The sequence below is a fragment of the Panthera onca genome, chromosome F1, assembly GCF_046562875.1.
Source record: "Panthera onca isolate mPanOnc1 chromosome F1, mPanOnc1 haplotype 2, whole genome shotgun sequence".
Classification (NCBI taxonomy): Eukaryota; Metazoa; Chordata; class Mammalia; order Carnivora; family Felidae; genus Panthera; species Panthera onca.
In genome coordinates, this window is record NC_138355.1 from 32,981,418 (window position 1) to 33,001,433 (window position 20,016).

Sequence of the window (20,016 nt, forward strand, 5' to 3'; positions counted from 1 at the left end):
TAAAAAGATCAGTGGTTTTTAGGGAAGGAGGGATGAATAGCTGGACAGTGAAACTCTTCTGTATGTTATAATGGTGGATACATGTCATTAAACATTTGTCAAAACACATAGACTGAACACCAAGAAAAAACCCTAATGTAAACTATGGCTTTGGGTGATAATAATATGTCAGTGTTGTTTTTCCTGAAATTCCTAAACATTTTTTTATAATGAAAGGAAGTACACATTTTAAAAATGATATCCATAAGATACTGAGATCCCATGATCATGGTATTTACTGAATAAAATCCATTTTTTCTTAAAAACCTTCTTCTTGGAGTTATCTAACATCCTGTCTAATTTGATCTGATTGGTTTTTGGTCTGCTGTATAGCTGTTACACTGAGATTTCTTTTTAATACTCTGAATATTGGAGCCTGTGTTTTCCTCCTTCTTCAATTATTTTCTTATTTTGTTGGTCTATATGCTCAGATTTTATGTTTTTGTTGTGCTTTGTTTGGTATGGAAAAGCCGTAAGTGAGATTAAAATTTCTGAGTCCTTCCATCTCTTAAAAATGTCCTTAGACCTCACATTTGAATGATAGTTTGTCTGGGTATATAAATCTAGGTTCAAAACCATTTTCCCTTAGAGGTTGAAGGGTGTTGTTCCATTCTCTTCTAGCAACCAGTGAGGCCAATGAGAATCAAATAGAAATCTGATTCTCTTTCTTTAATTGATAACCTTCCCTTCAGAAACTTTTAGGATCTTCTCTTTATTCTTATGTTCTGAAATTTGATGAGCAAATACCTAGGTATGGGTATTTTTTTATTCATTTGTTGACAGCTAACAGGCTCTTTTAAAGTAATAAAAAAGGTCACCTTTCCTGCACTTTGGGATATTTGATTATTTCCCTTTCTTCATTTATCTGTTGTCTCTCTCTGGAACTTTTATTGTATGGGACTATATCTCTGTTTGATCTTTCTTATCTCTAAACTTATCATTTGTATCTCTCATGTTCTTGTCTTTTGCACCACAAGCAGAGAGATTTTTCAGTATTATCTTCTAGGACTTTTATTGAAATGCTTATTTCAGTATTCACAATTTTTAATTCCAAAAAAATTATTTCTTAGTTTTTGGTTTCTCTCTATTTTTTACAGCAGTAGTTATTTTATAAATGCAACATTATCTTGGATCCTTCTAAGGATAGTAACTAAAAATAATTTAAGGGGGCACCTGGGTGGCTCAGTCAGTTGAGCATCCGACTTCAGCTCATGCCATGATCTCGCAGTCTGTGAGTTTGAGCCCTGCATCAGGCTCTGTGCTGACAGCTCAGAGCCTGCAGCCTGCTTCTGATTCTGTGTCTCCCTGTCTCTCTGCCCCTCCCCCGCTCATGCTCTCTCTCTCTCTCCCTCTCTCTCTCTCTCTCTCTCTGTCAAAAATAAATAAACATTTTAAAAAATTTAAAAATAATTTAAGTCCCCTTCTGTTTCTAGAGTATTTCTGTTTTCTCTGGGGTTAACTCTATCAGTTGGCTTTACTGTTTTGTGCTTTGCATTTTTTGTCCTGAATGTCTAGAGATAATCTCGTGTCTATTATGAATAAAGGATTCATTTATGCTTGTAAATAAAAGGTTGATTAATATAGGTAGATAATAAAACTTTTCTCGATATTGTGTAAGTTCTTCCCAATATGCCTCTCCCCTGGATGAAAAGACCGACTATAAGCTGTGAATATATGGGAAGGCTTGCAATTGACTGGCTTTATATTAGGGTGCATGGGTGGGAGCATGGAGATAGGCTGATCCCCAACATATGCCACGGTAAGAAAGCCTTCACTCTGAGGTACCAAGAGCTTCACTAAAGAGCCTCACCCATTCCAGACATATGATTCATGTTCCTTTAAAGAACAAGTCTCTATGTACTAAATACTACTACTGCTTACCACTCCCAAAAAGGAAGATTTGATTTTCTTAAAAAGTTAAAAGCAGTTCATATCTAAATCTGGTCAATAAGTGAGATGATAACACTTCTCCAGTAAAAAGTGATGTGTGATTTCCAAGTAATCAGCAGAACCCAACAGGTAGGGATGGTACCAGTCAGACTTCGGGCAGTGGAAGCAACGTCAGATCAAGTGTGTGGCTTCCCTTTTGGACTCTTTGAACAGGCATCATTCTTCCAGCGGGTCAGGTGGAATCAGACACATCCCTCACATCCACACCCCACACAGCAGAAAAGACCACCTGATGAGAAATTGACTGAGTGGCAAATAATGAAAGATAGTGGGAAATGGGGAGCATTGGAGAGACTATGACTTGCCAAGAGAAGGGCCAAACAGAGAAATAGGGGCACCTGGGTGGCTCAGTGGGTTAAGCGTCCAACTTCAGTTCAGGTCATGATCTCACGGTTTGTGGTTTCAAGCCCCGTGCTGGGCTCTGTGTTGACAGGTCGGAGCCTGGAGCCTGCTTTGGATTCTGTGTCTCCCTCTCTCTCTGTCCCTCCCTCCACTCATGTTCTGTCTCTCTCTCTCAAAAAAAATAAATAAACATTAAAAAAATTAATTAAAAAAACAGAGAAATACGTATTTGCTGACATTTAGGCTAAGAGGCAAACTTTAATAGGATACAATATTTACAGTGTACTTGCACTGACCTAATCACACTACCTTGTGCTATTTCATGTAACCCTTAACAACAGCTCCATGCAGTAGATACAATTGGCATCATCTTGCATCTGAAGAGAAAATGTATATCATAGAGAAAAGAACTCAGGCTATAGAACCAAGTGTTGAGATTCAAATCCAGGTTCCTCCACTTAATATCTATGTCACCTTAGACAAGATACTTAACATCTCCATGCCTCGCTTTTCTCACCTACAAGGTGAGATCAATAATGGGATATACCTAGTGGGATGGCTATGAAAATTAAGTTAATGAATACATGTAAAACATTACCTTAAAAACAATAACTGGCCAATAAATGCTAGTATTTGTATTATTATCAGAGGAGCTAAGTAGTTTTCTAGTGGTAGAGCCAAGATGCTAACCCAGATATCTCAGACTTCTCAGTCTGATCTTACCTACCACTCTATGTGGCCCTTCCCATGTGGTATAGCAAATGCCCACATGGTGAGATATCAGGACTCTCCAGAAATGCTCCTACCCAAACATTTCATTAACTACTGTTGACTGGGAATTCTACAAAACAGTAGGTCAGTGGTTTTCAGGGAGATTTTGCTTCCTGTCAAAAATACAAATACACTCCCAGTCCCTCTCAACACTTTAAGTCGTCAGTCAGTCACACTTGAGTGTGAATGAGTTCCAGATCTTTTCACAAAAGCAGTTCTTAATTGGGAGGGTAGTATAGGCAGCTTTATGGGTATCTGACAGCCCTGAAGATGAAGGGGATACGCTGGAGAAACAAAAGGCACAGAGATCAATGATCGGGAGCCTGAAAGGCAAACTTCAACCAGTTATACAAGATAGCATTTAACAGTTTTATGTTTGGTCTCCATTATAGCCCTGGGAGGCAGGGATTACTATCATCCCCATTTGGTATAAAATGATGAAATTGAGGCTCAGAGACACAAAGTGACTTCTCTGAGGTGGTGCGACTGATGATGGACAGGGCTAGCCAGGTCTTCCAAGGGCACACCTTGACTCTGTCCATGGTCCTGACTTGCCCCTTTCCAGCCACTGCACCGTTTGACCATGGTTTATTCCTGCCCACAACCACTCAGGTGGAGTCAGTCAGTACTGACCAACCCTCACATCCCACACTTCCGTCCAGTCCCTGAAAGCTCCCACAGTGGGCCCAGATTTGTCAAAATAGAGGAAAGAAAAAGAAAGGTCATTGTTTCCAACCATTTGCAAGAATATCTGAGTTAAAAATGGAAGATTTGTCATTTGCATGGTGAAGGGAGGCGGGGAAGAGGAAGCATTGTTAGGTGTTGGTAATGTAAAAACATAAGTATGCTGTTATTTATGTAATTAGTTATTGCTTTCATTATGGGTGCAGTCTTAATGGTTATAGTATTTATGTATAATTACCTTAATATTCACTGAAATTTCCAAGTAGCTCCCTAATTAACTGTCTCAAATATATAATTACATTGCATCTTTACGCAAGACTTGCCTAATTAATGTAGTTACACCACTTCTTTTGTGAATGTGCATTATTAAATGCTCTTTGCATCATTCTTCTGACTTCTTGTAATTCACGCTTTACAAAAATTAAGACCCCGAATTAGAAACCCTCACAAGCAGCCTAATCCAGCAGCAAAGCAGAGGCTCATAGCAACTCTGGAAAAAACAAGGACTTGCTAAGCCTCATTATGAGTTTCTCATTATACAACCTGCCTACTTGGAGGTCAGAGGAGCCTGGGGTAGCCAGGCTCATTAGAACAGACAGCCTCAGAGTGCGGCCCTCAGGTCTCAGCTTTCTTTGTCTACCTCAAGCTGTTGCCCCCAGGGTTAACCCACCCTCAACAGGGAAGGCCACCATGTGTCCTAGGACTTCTGAATGACAGCAGGCTGAGCACTAACCCTCCATGCTCTTCCAGATAGCATGTCTGAGGCAACCTCTCTTAGGTCTTGCTTTCCTAATCTGTAAAATAGGTACAGTGACAAATGCCTATCTCCTCAAAAAGGTTCTCTAAGAATTCGATGAAGTGATGAACAAGAAAAAGGCTTGAAGTACATAATGAATGTATTATATGACTGCAAGGCATTGTTTCTAGAACCACTCTGCCTTGCTACCAGAGTGGTCTCAGAATATATTGGTTATTCAGTGCTACAGAGCAAACCACCCCAAACTCCGTGGCTTAAAACAACCACCATGTCATTTAGTTCATAATTGTGTGGATGGACAATTTGGGCCCGGCTCAGCTGGGTGATCTTTCTGGGCTGAACCAGGCTCAGCTGTTCTTGGCTAGGCTTACTCTCATATCTGGGGCCACAGCTGGGATGGCCAAGACCCCTCTTCATGTGGCCTCTTGCCCTCTGCCAGGCTAGCCTTGGCATGTTCAGTGCTGGAAGCATTTCCAGCCCAAGATCAAAAGCTACAAGGCTTCTAGACCCAGAACTTGTACAACTTTATTTCCACCACATTCTATTCGTCAAAATACCTCACCAGACAAGCTCAGATTCAAGGGCTGAGGAAATGGGCATCACATCCTGATAGGAGGAATTTGTGCCATCGTTTGCAACTTATCACACCGGCTTACCTCCAATCCCTTCTATCCAGGGAGAAAATAATTTTTCAATTAATCGATATCCAAAGGTTATTGAGCACCTGCCATGGACTTCACATGGCAGAGGGTCCAGTCTCCACCAAGAGATCCCACAGGGGATCCAGAAGAAGTTTAAGACAGCTCACTTCCAAACTACTGAGCTGCAGTTGAAGAGGCAAAGACAAAAAACATGAATGAAACAAAGTATGTGCAAACGAAGAGGCATAGGCTTTAAGTAGAATACAAATGCCCAGAAAGGAGAGACCCAAGAAGTCATGAGAGAAGACTTCATGGAGCAGTCATGGCAAAGAGACCCTCACAGGCCAGGCCAAAGCAGAGTGATGAGAATGACTTGATGCGTAGGAGGCAGTGAGACACTCAGATGAAGGAGAGAGTGAGGTTCATGCTGGAAAGGCCCTTTTGGAGCCATTTGGACTTGGGGGTCCATGGGAAGGGAAAGTGGAGTTTGAACAGACTTGGCCCAAGATCCATGAATAATTATTTATTTAACATCAACCAAACATTTCCCAAGAACATAGGAACTTAACTCTTCCTTCTGATAACCACATAGTTCACTCTTCTAATTCAGATCTCCTTCTCAGGGAGGTTGTTCCCTTGTCCCACATATACTCTCACATGCACACACACACACACACACACACACACACACACACACATCAAACATATACACACAGTCTCACCCCTCACTAACTAACCTTTTACCCTTCTTCATTGTCTTCAGAGAAACTGTCACTACCTTATATTGTATTACATACTTTTGTGTTTCTTTGCCTCTGGTCTCTTTCCTTTCCCCCACAGGATTATAAGTTGTTTGAGGGCAAGGACTTGATCAATTTCGTGTAGAGCTGTATCATCCCCAGCCCCTTGAATACACATGGCACACAGGAGACCCTCAATAAGTATCTGTTGAATGAATAAGGATTAAAAGAATGTATTCTAGGGGCACCTGGGTGGCTCAGTTGGTTAAGCATCCGATTTCAGCTCAGGTCATGATCTCGCGGTTTGTGGGTTCGAGCCCCGCGTAGGGTTCTGTGCTGACAGCTCAGAGCCTGGAGCCTGTTTCAGATTCTGTGTCTCCCTCTTTCTCTGCCCCTTCCCCACTCACGCTCTGCCTCTCTGTCTCCAAAATAAATAAACATTAAAAAAAAATTTTTTTTAAAGAATGTATTCTACATGCCAGGAGCCAATCAGCTAGGTCCAGCCTTCACCAAGAACAGCATCAAAATCAATAACCATAGTGATCATGAGATACTGGGAGAAACAGCATGGTATTTCGGGATTATTCCCTGATTCTATTAACATGGAGGGCAAATCAGCCAACCCCACCAACGTGCATCCCTCCCTACTCACTACTCCCAGCACCTATGCCCTCCAGAAGCTGGCAGGGTGGGGTACATACAGCATGTGAACAATGCTGTCTAGAGATACAGAGCTGGATACATATAATGATTAACATGACCATAAATGTTTTACCATATTTTACTGAGCAGACAGCTCAGAGAGAAGAGGGACTTACCCAAGGCCACATAGCTAGTTAATGATGAAAGCGGGACTCAAACCCAGCTCTTTCAGCTTCAGATCTGAGCTCAGCCCACAACTGCACTTGTCACTGCAATACACGCACTGGCTAGTGAGGACTCTAAGCCCCACCTGTACCAAGCCAGGGAGAGTGAGGAAGGCAGGACTTAAATGGTGGGGATGGGGGCAAGGTTTACCCCCTCCCTGTTGTAAGGATGCCATTCACATCATAGGTCATGTAAATAGACTGGAACATAACTCCATAGACTACAGTGGGAATGGTATCCTCCAAAGAGGTGCAACGCAGGAAAAGGCAAGAAGTGCACGAAAAACTCAACAAGCACGGTAAGAACTAGGAAGAGAGATTTGGATTTGGACTCAGAAAATGTGGCTCTGGAAATGTAACTCCTAGTTCCATCACTCACCTGCCCGGTGTTCTTGGGCAAAGTCACTCAACAGCCTCAGTTTTCTCATCTATAAAATAGGAATAATATATGCCCTAATTGTTGAAACGCTCTTTGAAAGAATTAAATGAGATGAGGTATATAAAAGCACCCTGTAAAGAGAGAAAGAACCAAACAGCTGTTAGATATTGTCATTCCCTCCATCTTAAATAATGACCCCGTGACCCTAAGGGTCTCTACACTCCTTGTTTGGACATATCTCATCATTAAGAAAAGGTCTTTCTCTTACAACAAATATGTATCAGGTGGCCTCTCTGTACCCAACAGTCTCCTAGGCAATATAGACAGATTTAATAAGAAGTACTTGGCACCTGGCACCATGTTGAAAATTAGCCCAAACTCCTTGACTCACAAACTTGATTTTAGCCTACTTCTGCCACCACCTAGCTCTGGGATGTTACCAAATCACTTCGCCACTTTAAGCCTCACAATCCTTGCTGTGAAAGAAGTTTGGGTTTGACTGGTCATTTTCAAGCTCAAGTTTGAAGGTGTTCTGAAAATATTGTATTGAATTTCATCATTAAAAGTGGATTTAAAAACTATTTATATGCCAGCAGAAAATACACCCTCATATGTATCATGTATCAAATATTAACACATCAGATACTTTCAATTCTTTAACTTGAGTTTTGACTGATTCTAAACTAAGAAAATGCTACAACTCAGAAATTAAGACATTTATTTAAATAATATATTGCTTTTAAAGCACATATCGGGGCCCCATAAAGAATTTCTTTTAAAAAAAGGAAATATACTGACAAAAAGCAGTTTGAAAATCACTGAACTGGATGATCTATATGGACCTCTCTCACTCGGAAATATCTATGATTCTGTGATAAATATAGAACAGAACTCCTGCCTTCAAAGAGAATGAAATCTTCTTGAGACCATCAAAAGCATAATATGATGAAATACAGCACAAGACAATTGTGCGAGCTGTGCCCCGATATCATTTCTACCCTTATCCCACGGCGCTTATCTTCATCCATGGTTGCCCAGAATAAACCTACACTTCCCAGTCTCCTTTGCATCTTGGTGTGGCCATATGACAAAGTCCTGGCCAATGGGATTGTAGATAGGGGTAGAAGTTGCATGCATGTGTTACACACAAAGTTCTCAGTAAGTAAGGGTACTTGTAAAAAAGGCTATCTTGCTTCTGTCCTTTACTCCTTCTGCCGGCTAGAATGTAGAACTCATGATTGAAACTATAGCAGCCACTTTGGGTCATGACTTAGAAGTCTCCTGTTGAGGATGGCAGAGTAATACCACAAAAGGAACTTAGCCACTGGTGATGGTGGACCAGCTACCTGACCTTCACATGAGTGAGAAATAAATATCCATGTGATTTCCACCACTGCTATTTAGGGGTTGTCTGCCACTCACAGCCAAAACTAATCCCAACCAATGCAACAACCTATCATTATGTGCTTAACTTCCCCTAAGGAGCAGTAAGCTCTTTGCTATTCCATCCTCTTGAGGCCATGAAACATGATCCTTATTCGTGCTTTTTAAAGAGGCCATCGTTAGTTCCTACAGTAAAAGTGACTGTCAGAGCTGGTTCTTTCCCCTGTGCACTTCTTCTGAGCCTCAGCCCCCATGTGCACAAAGTGGGGCTAATGATCCCCGTCTAACAGGGCTGTTGTAGGAAAAGGTAGGGTGGGGAAATCACTTAACCCAAGCCTCAGCTCCACAAAGCATTTCAAATGTAGCCCTTTCACATTGTCTCCAAGTGAGGTATTCTCCCTGTCACAGTAATACTCGATTGGATTGGCGGCGGAAGACAGGCACGAGACCTGCACCCGGCTACCATTTGCGTGTGCACGTGTGTGAGGACATAAATCCTGTACCTATCTCGTGATCAGGGGTTAATTTATTGTAAGGCTAATGAGTGCAAGTTTCGGGGCCCCTGCCTCACGCCGACCATTTCAAAGACCTCGAGAGAGACCACTGCAATGAGTTGATGCGATCACACGGTTTTATAAAATTTGCAAAAGTAAGCTGTTTTAGGAAGTGAGAGTCAGTTAAGACATCTCCCTCTTTCTACTCTAACTCCATTCCAACCTTCCCCCAGGTGGTAGAGGAGTGGCTGCAGGCATTGTGGGGACTCAACCAAGTGAAAGCCGAGTTGGCGACACATGGAGTCTGGGTTTTGTCGGAATATATTTGTGTGGTTTGCAATCCCTGGTGTACTCACTGCGAACCGAGTGTCGGAATGGCTCCCACGAATACTCTTAAAGTCACTTCATAACATATTTAAAAATCATATATGAGAAAACCTGAATAGAGGTGTTCCCAAATTTGACAAAATGTGGAACCACCCGTGTGACCTTGGGCGAGTTAATCAGCCTCTCTGTGCCTCAGTTTCCTCATCCATAAAATGAAAATTATAGAGTCTACCTCATGGGGTGGTTGTAAAGATTAAAGGTGTGATCTGCAATTCATCTGAAGAACTTTGAACAGGGTCTTGACCTCAGTAAATGCCACTGCTATTATTAACATCCTGAAATGTGAGGAATTTTCTTTCTGCTTCCCCCTTGGAGCCCAGGAGCTCTCAACCCTGCTCTTAAGGTTCTCCGGCAAGGGTCTTCGAGTCATGATTGGAAAACCAGTCCTCCTTATTGCCAAAATGTCCCTGATATACAATACAAAGCATCACAGGAACATAGGAAAAGAGTTGAAGAACATTCCTACAGCGACACCTTTCATGAAGCTGCAGCAAATCAAGCAACCAAAATAAATACCCACCCCAAAACCTCACCCTGAGCACCTCACAAGACAATTCAACATATCGGGATAAGTCACTGAGGTTGATTATTCCGCAAATGAATTTAAGGCTCCTGTGTATATGGAGAGGATGTGCAAGGATGTTTTCACTAAACACGAGACAACCACCACGGGAGTGAATTAAGTCTTATGCCCTTAACACAGGTGATGCATCAGGCTATTCCCTTTATTCACAACATTCACTCCACCAATCCAACTTCTTACTTCTAGAAAATACAGATCTCCGTGTAATGACGGAAATACCAGGAACTTAGGTCACAAATACGACAGGAAGTGTGCAGGATCTCTTGACAGGCTCCCCTTCCCAGTCTCTTTGTAGTGACTTGAAGATCCACACCCATCCACAATAGAAACTTTGGAACAGCTTTTTCTCTTCAAATGTGTAACTACCAGCTTAGCTAAGAGTCACCTATGATTGTGGAATGGCAGGGGGTGGGGAGAGGACAATGAATTTGAGAAACAGTTTAGGAGGTAGAGCCCCTAAGACTTTTCCATGGATTGAATGTGGGATAAGGTGGCCACAAACAGGAAGACACATGGTGAGAGCTCCCAAGGCCTGCTTTCTACCTCCTACTCTTTCAGCTCTTCCTCTTGGCCCCTTGGAGCCCTGAGATTCAGCCCAACCACGCAAGAGGATAATGCCTCCGCTACCTAATCTGTGGAGTGCTGGGAAAATCCACTGAAAGATGTGCGTCCGTTTTGTCAGCAGTCACACACCATGCCAGGTCTGCCCCGTGGCAGGTACGCAAGAGTGAGATGTGAAGAGCGAGTTGTACCGTCACCCCGTCTGAAGTCGGTCTTCTGGACAGGAACACGGTCTGTGGTCAGGGCAGGGAGAAAACACCCCTCCTCACGGGGAGGAATCCACGGCCCCGCTGTGCCACAACTACCTGCAGCGTCGCTGACTGAATGGTGTCTGAGGAAACAGTTTCCCTACCTGCAGGATCTGGCCCTCGCTGAATTAACTAATGAGACTCTTCCTATAGGCCTTTCTCAGGCCAAATTCCCAGGCACTGTCGGCCGTCCTGGTGCCAGAGATCTATTAGAGTCCCCATCGGAGCAACATATGTCTTCTGTGGGATTTCTCTTATTTCGCGTATACAGACAAGCATGGCCTCCACCATCATTGACCGGATTGCTGTACCCGTTCATTTTCTTCTACATGACAGCTCGTGGAGAAATGGTAAAAAGGACCGTGAGCTGTGACACCTAAAAATAATCTCTCCAGGGAGGGTCCGGTGCTTAACAAGTTTAATTCAGCCAACGTTCAGCGAGCGCCAACTTCGTGCTTGCGGCTGCGATGGGTTCCAAGGAAGTGGCACAATCTGAAAGAACTGTGGGTGTTTTGACTGAGTTTACTGCATCTCAGTTGGTTGGCTCCGTCATTACAACACTCAGGCTATGCATCTGAAACATCGCGGTGGCCCATCATGAAACCCAGGACTCATGTATGGAAATTTTTTTCCAATATAGGATTTTTCCATTGTCTTTTCTTTTTTTTTTTTTTTTGTAGATCTTGTGATGACCAGATAGCTACCAAAATAACCAGTGGCCGCAACATCTGGGAGACCAAACAGACACAGGAAAAATACAGCAGAAGGGGAAGATCCATGAAAACAGGAAACATGGAGAGGAGAGTTTAAAAAGATGTCAAAACAAAGGCGGCCTGGGCGGGCAGTGAGGGAGGAGGCCAGGAGAGAGGCCATGAGTTCATGTGCCGGCGCGAGTTCCTTCGGAGCCTTCAGAGAATTGCAGGGTGATGTAGTGCTGTGGCCACACACAAAAGGACCGCAGCCTTTTACACCTCTGTTTTACACAAAAGTCATGGCCTCCTTCAAAACCAAATAATAGCAACACCACCAACTTCCCTACGTAGGCGGCTAGCCCTGCCTGTCTGAGCCCACCAGCCCCAAGACATTAACAGATGAGGAGCAACCCCAGGGCTGTGGGGTCTCCCGTGCAGAGGCCCTGTTCCAACTTTGTCCGGCCTCATCACAGAGGACCTCCGCAAGCCCCCACTCAGCTTCTTCGTCCCCACCTCCCCACACGAGCACTGGGGCAGGGCCGTAACATGTAGTTGCTCAAGGAATAATTGCCCACACTGAACTTAAAATGACTTTGACCCCACCATCCAATACTCTTCCCACATCGCTTTCATTTCCTTGGCCCAAGTTTTCAGATTCCAACTAGAGCAAAGCAGACATTGGCAGCCGGGAGGGGCACCACCTCCTGCATGGAAGGGGCACCGAGTCAATGATGTTGATTACCTTATAGACAAGTGGAACTTGAAGAGTTGAATGTTGGGGGTGGGTGGCGGGTACCTGGGTGGCTCAGTCGGTTAAGCGTTCGACTTTGGCTCAGGCCACGATCTCATGGTTCGTGAGTTTGAGCACCGCATCAGGCTCTATGCTGACAGCTCAGAGCCTGGAGCCTGCTTCAGATTCTCTGTCTCCCTCTCTCTCTGCCCCTCTCCCCCGCTTGTACTCTCTCTCTCTCTCAAAAATAAATACATAAATAAAAACATTTTAAAACAAAAGAATGGGGGCCTAGAGTTCATCAAGTCCAACATTCTTCTTAGGCATGGACCCTCCACATGTCATTAAAACAGAGAGATTTTGGGGCACCTGGGTGGCTCAGGCGGGCAAGTGTCCAACTCTTGATTTCAGCTCAGGTCATGATCTCACAGTTCATGAGACCAAGCCCTGCATTGGGCTCTGTGCTGACAGTGTGGAGCCTGCTTGGGATTCTCTCTCCCTCTCTCTGCCCCTCCCCTCCTCCCCCACTCAAAATAAATAAATAAATAAATAACAACAAAAAGAAAACCAGAGAGACTTTAGTTCATGAGTCTCCTGTGCCAGGACATTAGCACCCACAGAGGGATACTTCTTCACCTCCTACCATGGGCCAAGCAATATCTAAATGCTCATTTCTCCTTATTTTTCCTTCAAATGACAAAAAAGACAACCATTACCACCATCTTTCTCTGTTTCCTTCTTCCATGTGCCAAGATAAAATGTACCTTCTGATTCTACTCTTCCTGTAGTTTCCCTGGCTTGTGAACGGCTGCGCAACAGAGATGTGATCTCCTCTCGCTTTGGCAATTAATTCTGAACGTAGCTGCTGATGCCATGAGAAGTTCTCCTCCCAGGGGAGAAAGAAAACATTCAAACCCAAGAGTTAGACATTTAAAACATGGAGCCTTCACTATTCACCTTTTTCAAGAAAAGGGGCAATAGTGGATAGTAGCACCTGTTCCCATGACATCATGGAAGTTTCCTCCTCTGCCTTCAGAACTGGTCACCACCCTGCATGAGTGAAATGAGAAGAGGTTCAGGGTGGTTCTCTGTTCTTCTAATAGTCACACCAACTGGGGTTTAATTGCCAATTTCCCTACCCCTGAGTCTGAGAAAGGTGGGGCCATGGGTCACCAGGATCAAGAGCCTTTAATAACCTCAATAGCACATGGAGCAGGTCCAATGCAGGAAGAGCTTCTGCCTGGGAACTTCCAGGCTAAGCCAGAGACATCCAGCTACCCATCACCCTGGACTGAAAGTTAATCTTTTACATGTCTCTCTTGCCTCCTGGACTCCAACAGGATGGTGATTTAATTATCTGATTCCCCGGCTTCTGACAATAAATGTGTATTTGTGCTAAAGAAACATTAACCTGTGACATGAACAGAGAGGCCATTCGGTTATGGCGTTTCCAGGTAGAGGGTCAGTGAACTAACTTGGTGGTTAGGGGAAGTGAGGCATTTTGAGACTGAAATCTCCAATCCAGAGCAGGCACGGACGGGAGGGGAGTGGGCTTGGGTTTCTCCTTTATCCCATGGGAATCTTTTACTTCAGGTTCTTTAAAGTTAAAGCAATGGTGAAAGGAGCCAGGGCGGACACAATCTCCACCAAGTTCCCACCTCTCCGGTGCCCCCACAGGAGGCCCTCGGACAAGCTGGTGGGGAGACTGCGGCGGGAGGTTTTCGGCACAAAGCGACCTCCCTCTTGAACCCTTCTCACTTCAGGTTTCTTTGAGAGGGTGCCAAGGTTTCACTTGCTGGCGCAGAGATCAGCTCCTTCCCTCAGACACGGTGTGAAAGCAAGGCAGGAGGAGCTTTTGTGGCCTGTTTGACTGGGAGGGGCTGGTGGGGGGGTTCCAACGGTGAGACCCCAGTAGAGGAAGGACCTCAGACAGCTGTCTGCCAAGGCACAGAAGAATGTCTTTCTTACTTTATGAGAAAGAAAACAAACAAACAAACAAAAAGATCTAAGGAAAAGGGAAAGAAAGGTAACCATGGAGCTTTTTCCAAGGAGCCTAAGACAGCTATCTCCGCCAGCCGGAGAGTGGGAAAGCCCAGCTTTGTTCTGATGAAGGGATATGAGGCTTATTTGGACCAGAAAAAAAATCATCCACTGAATAATCAGATGCCTCTGGACTGGCTACAGAAGGCTCTATCTGGTGGTGTCCATTCTGCCTGCTGGCTTCCTGCAGAGATGAGAGCCTCCCCCAAGGAGACTGCCATTCTCCAAAAGTCGAGTTCTTGGCATGGAGCTGGGGTCCTCGCGATAAGGGATTAGATGGTCTGGGGCCTGCTCTGGCCTTCTCTCTGCCAACTCCATGTGGAATTAAAATGCCCGGAGCTGAGCTGCTCACTCAGGACCTGCCCCCCGCTCCTCTCCCCGTAAATCTGTGACCCCGTGGGTCCCCTGAAGTTGGAAATGAGATCAAGGCCGTTGGGAAATGCCTCGCTGAGCTTCCTGGGAGAAAGGAATCATTCCAACTGTAAGACACAGAAAGAAAAACAAGCCCCAAGATGAATTTAATTTCCATTTATATCAGTCACGGCAAGTTCTAGAAAAAGAAGAACTTGTTTCGTTTTATTTTTTTTTTTTAATGGCCCACGTGATACGCTAAATCAGCAGACAAGGACTTCTCCTTCACTTCCCTGCTACAACTCACAACCAGCCCTGAATAGGGCTCCGGGGTGGGAGATGCAACTCTTAGTAATTGGAACCTTGGTCTACATAAGAATTTTTAAAGGGCACGATCCAACCAGAGGAGGAAACTCCTTTCCCCATGACCCTCTCGGCTTATTCAGCTCCTGGAAAAGAAAGCGGTTAGGCCATATAATTAATAGAGATGAACCTGGCACTCCACTCAGCATTTCAGCTATTGTGAGGGTCCTTTGCAGTGTCTCTAATTTCCAGAGTCTAACGTCTGCAATGTCAACCCGAGGAGGAGCCTTCTGACCCTCCTTTGTCTAGAACGTCCTCATTTTCTCATCTCCCCTTCTCTGCTCTCCTCTTCCTCCTCCCCACTTTCCTCACATCACCCAGACCTCCAGCCTTCCTGCTCCCACCCAGAGGCTGGCACAGAACCACAAAGATGGCGGACTCCCAGCTCATAGCAAGCAGACACAACATGAACCGTGAACTCAAAAGAAGAAATGTCTTTTCTTTCCAAGAAGCCACCACCTGGCTTACCCATCAATTAAGGGGAAAGGGGAAAAATATCTTTACAACCAAAGGAGACCAGTGGCCCACACTTTAGCCTCTAGCAAAATCTGCCACGGTATCACGACTCCGTAAATAACTTGGGGGAACCTCTTGGAGTTGACGGTTAATGTGACTTGATCTCTAGGCGACCTTTGTTTCCAGAAATAATTGTTTTAAACAACACATAGGTATTGCGTGTCTGCCGAAGGCCAGACCTGGGTACAGACACTGAGGATAGGAGACTAAAATGCAAACAAAACCTAACCTCTAATAGGCCAATGGATAGTATACACGTAAATAAAATTAAATAAATAAGTAAATAGTGTTTATAACAATAAACTTCAGATAGTACTAAAAGCTATAAAGGAAATAAAAACATGGTAACAAGGTAGAGATGACAGTGGATGGGTGGCCACTAATTGACCTTAGGAGGGCAGAGCTGGCCCCTTTGAGGATGTGGGCTTGATGCTGAGACCCGAATGATGGGGCGACCCAGGCTCGGAAAGATCTGCAGAAACAGACTGTCAGGCGAGGGAACACTGATTGGCAAGAGCAAAGGGAGGTTGAGAGAAGAAGTGACAGAACACAGCTGGATAAACCAACTGAGCCCATTGCTTTTTCAACAATACCAGAACAGTCCCCTCTCTCTCTCTCTCATGCTTCCCCCCCCGCCCCCAAATAAAAATCTATCATAATTCTTTCTCTCCCAATCTCTTCCCTGCCAGGGCCTCTTGTCTTCTATCAACCCGTTCCTCCAAACAACTCCCCCCCCCAACCACAGGCCCACTCCCACATATACACACATAGACACACGGAGAGGGACAACTACGAGCAATGCAGGGACCTCAGAGAGAAAGTGAAGTGACTTCTTCAAGACCTTAAGACCACCCGCAAGTCGGGCACATGACCAAAAACCTGAGTAGAAGGCCTGAGGCAGAGGCGCCATGGCTGGAGACACATGCCAGAGTGTCCGAGGAAAGGGAGGAAGCATTTGCAAGGCTCTTCAGCATGGTTTTGTTTCCTCTTCTTCCTTGGTTCTGTGTGAACAGCCCTGGTTCATAGTGTGCTTTTTTTTTTTTTTTTCTTTAAACAGATTGTTAGTCCGAGGCCAGAAAGATATCCCGGTGGTTTGAAAACACACTGACTTATTATTTTTTTTTCTTTCTTTGCCCCATTGAAGCAACTCTTCCCTCCTCCTCTGTTCAGGCTGGGCTCACGTCCCTGCACCACAGGCTCGTGCAAACTTCCCACCCATGCCCTGCATTTCATGGGAAGGAGCATTCAGGAGGTGGACAGCAAGGGTTTTATTCTACTTGACCATCTTCTAAGGAAAAAAAAGAAAGAAAGAAAGGAAGAAAGAAAAGAAAAAAGAAAGAGAAAGATGAAGAACAGAAGTTGAGAGAGGCCAGACTAAATGGATATGATCTGAATGCATATTTGTGTTACAACTAATACAACCAGCATCAGAGAGGGGCCAAGATCAAATAAATGGTAAAACCTGACAAAGAGAAGAATAGATGGTATGTGGAGCCATCTGTTTTGGAGGACACCCAAATCTGTCTGAATCTGTGAGGCCAAACTACCAGCTATTCTAAGACGCCCCATTCCAAGAGTGGCCTAATGCGCATCTACACAATCAGTCTCTCTCTCCGTCACTTTGGCTGCAACTTTTTTGTGCAATTAAGTAATTTATTCCTTTCTTCAGCCTCCTGATTCTAATGAATCCGAGCCACAAACAAGCCTCAGTTGCTCCTATTCAAGGAGTCTGATTGCATCTGGCAGTGATTGCTGAAAATCCTGAAGAGGAAACAGGGAAGGGAAGCATATTGTTTGGGGGGGTAATAGGTGAAGACCTGCCTCTCTTGACCTATAATACATTAGTGTCAGTGAACATTTGGCAGCCTTCAGATGATTAGCAATGAAGATGAATCAAGCAAAAAAGAGGTAGAAATCTGCCTCATCTGAATCACCAGAACTGCATACATTTGCATGCTGATTAGCTGTTCTTTTGTCTGTGTTCCTAATTATTATGACACATTATGTCTTCATCATGCAAGATTCTGATCTGTCTTGTTCAAAATGCATGTAGAAAAAAGTGCAGTTTATTGATTCAACATGTAACTTTTATTTTTATGTTTGCTTTAATTAAATACATATTTGATTGCCTTTGACTGCTGTCCTTTTTTTTTTTTTTTGCTCTTATTTATTTCGTCTTGTTGACAAACACACAGGTAACCTTCCTTTATCATTCTCAGATCATTTGGTGCTCGCAGTCTTCCCCCTCTGCCTTCCTCTCTCTCTCTCTCTCTCTCTCTCTCTTTCTCAGGTGCTCACTTTCATTTTCTTGAAGAGGCAAAAACAAAGGAGGGAAAGAAAACAAAACGGCATCCCCAGTAACACAGCAGAACTCGGGGCGGGGGGGGGGGTGTGGGTAGGGGGGTACGTACAGGCGATGCCCAGAGCAGGGAGGGAAAATGGCTTCAACCTTAAGAAGAGCAAACAAACGTTTGTGACTCTGGAGACAGGCTTTCCAGAGGACCACAGGCAGCAGAAGGGGGTTAAAAATAACATGATCCTGCGAGAGACAGAAAGAGACCCTGTGGCATTCCCATTGTCTTCCCACATTATTGATCGCCAGGATTTGTGAACAGGACGTGAAAACGCCCGCCTCCCAGGTCAAGCCTCCGTTTTTTCCATATGGCCCGATGATTCCGCTGGAATATCTGCAAAAGAAGGGGAGACTGCTTTCCCGATGGGCTCTGCTTAGGCCCAAGTACCCCCCGCCTCTTTCTCGGAAGTCGAAGTGGTGCAGGATACTTGGCATCTAACTGGGCCAGACCCCAGAGATTCCTCCAGCCCCAAAGCAGCCAGGAAACCAACATTCCCAGGAGCAAGGTGGAGAATCAGGAACTGGACAAGGAATTCTGGGCGGAAGGCCTCTAGCTCCCCCACCTACAAAGATGCAAAATGTACCAGCATGTACCTCCAGGCCTGCTGGGGCTACTCCCTCCACACGACTGGGGATTCTTTCAGTAGGGGTGGTGGGGAGAGGTGTGGGCAGAAAGAGAAAGGAAAAGATCTTAGCTTCCTGCTGGTTTCAGCCACCCCAAGCCCTGATGTCCTTATCACCCTCCACCCAGGGATATGCTAAGCAGCTGTAGTTAGCACCAAGCTATTTGGCGAATCCAATCAAGACACTTAGAAAGCAAAAGAGCATCACAGAGGAAGAGCCGGATGCAGGAGTAATTGAGTGCGCTGAGGGTCCATGGATGCTCAGAAAGAAAGCAGGGCCCAACCAAATGCAAATGGCTCCTCACTGAAGAGGCATAATGCCCATTGCTCTTCGCTGCTAATGGGCATGATTGGCTGAAAATGTAATCAACAGCTCTGCCCCCAACATCTATCCCTACAGTGAGGGATGATGGAAATCCATATTCATGAGAAAGCAAACCGGCAATGTTTACTGGGTGCAGAAAGGGGGCAGGGCTGGCCTGGGTCAGACAGAGTTCCTTGGGAGCCATAATGAGGCTGGGAGCAGGGAAACCAGTGCTGTTAGGACCCCCGCCCCAGCCCTCTCTCACAGGCCCTAATATGTACACATGGCTGCTGAACCTGGGACTAAAGAGAACACTCAACGTGGCAAATCCATAATTTACCTAAGCAGAATCTGCCCAGTGACAATGGCCTCCGGATGTCTATGTGAGTGCTGCCATCTCACAGCATCTGGTGTCAAAGCACCCATTCCCTCCCCTCCCTTGCCAGCCCACCCTGCAAGCACGGCACATCTATCCCATACGTAGGAACAGATATGGAGCAAATGGTAACAAAAAGCACAGACCTCTGGAGATCCACTTTGGAATCCCTCCATCATACACTGGGTTGCCTAAGCTAAAAATAAAGGCTATCAGGCATGGGACTGATGGAATGGTGTCTGTATTAGTCTGCCCAGGCTGCCATAACAAAATATTACAGACTAAGTGGGCTAAAAAACATAAACTTATTTTCTCACCATTTTGGGGACTGAAAGTCCAAGATCAAGGTGTTGGCAGGTTTGGTTTCTCCAGAGGCCTCTCTTCTCAGCTTGAAGATGGCCGCCTCTTTCATGTGTCCTCACGTGGTCTTTCCTCACGTGTGGGCATCCCTGGTTGCCTCTGCATGTCCTAACCTCCATGAGAACACCAGTCAGATTGGATCAGGGCCCACGCCAATGTTTCATTTTTCCCTAGCTCGTGCTTTAAGGCCCCATCTCCAAAGACAGTCATATTCTAAGGTACTGGGGCTTGTCTTCAATATATGAATTTTGAAGGAACACCCTTCAGCCCAAAATGGTGTCTCCTCAAAATTCAAATCCACCAGAACCTCAGAATGTGATATCTGAGAATACAGCCTTTGCAGATATAATTAGTTAAGATGGGGGGTTGCTTGCTTAGAGGGGCCCTAATGCCAGTGACTGATGTTCTTATAAGAGGAGACAAACATACAGACGGGTAGATACACAGAGAGAACACTGTGGGAGGACAGAGGCAGAAACTGTG

At 44.8% G+C, this 20,016-nt stretch overlaps 1 protein-coding gene across 2 annotated transcripts in view; it reads right to left on the minus strand.

The window, feature by feature from the left end:
* Nucleotides 1-20,016, minus strand: part of RPS6KC1 (ribosomal protein S6 kinase C1) — a 317,521-nt gene that overhangs the window by 51,747 nt on the left and 245,758 nt on the right. The window contains exon 16 of one of the 2 annotated variants that reach the window (XM_078440687.2): nt 17,708-18,204. The exons of the other annotated variant lie outside the window; for it this stretch is intronic. Within the exon in view, the coding sequence (XP_078296813.2) occupies nt 18,158-18,204 (47 nt within the window). The 3' untranslated portion in view covers nt 17,708-18,157. Of the gene's footprint in view, nt 1-17,707; nt 18,205-20,016 lie in introns of those variants that run through there. 2 annotated transcript variants of the gene reach the window in all.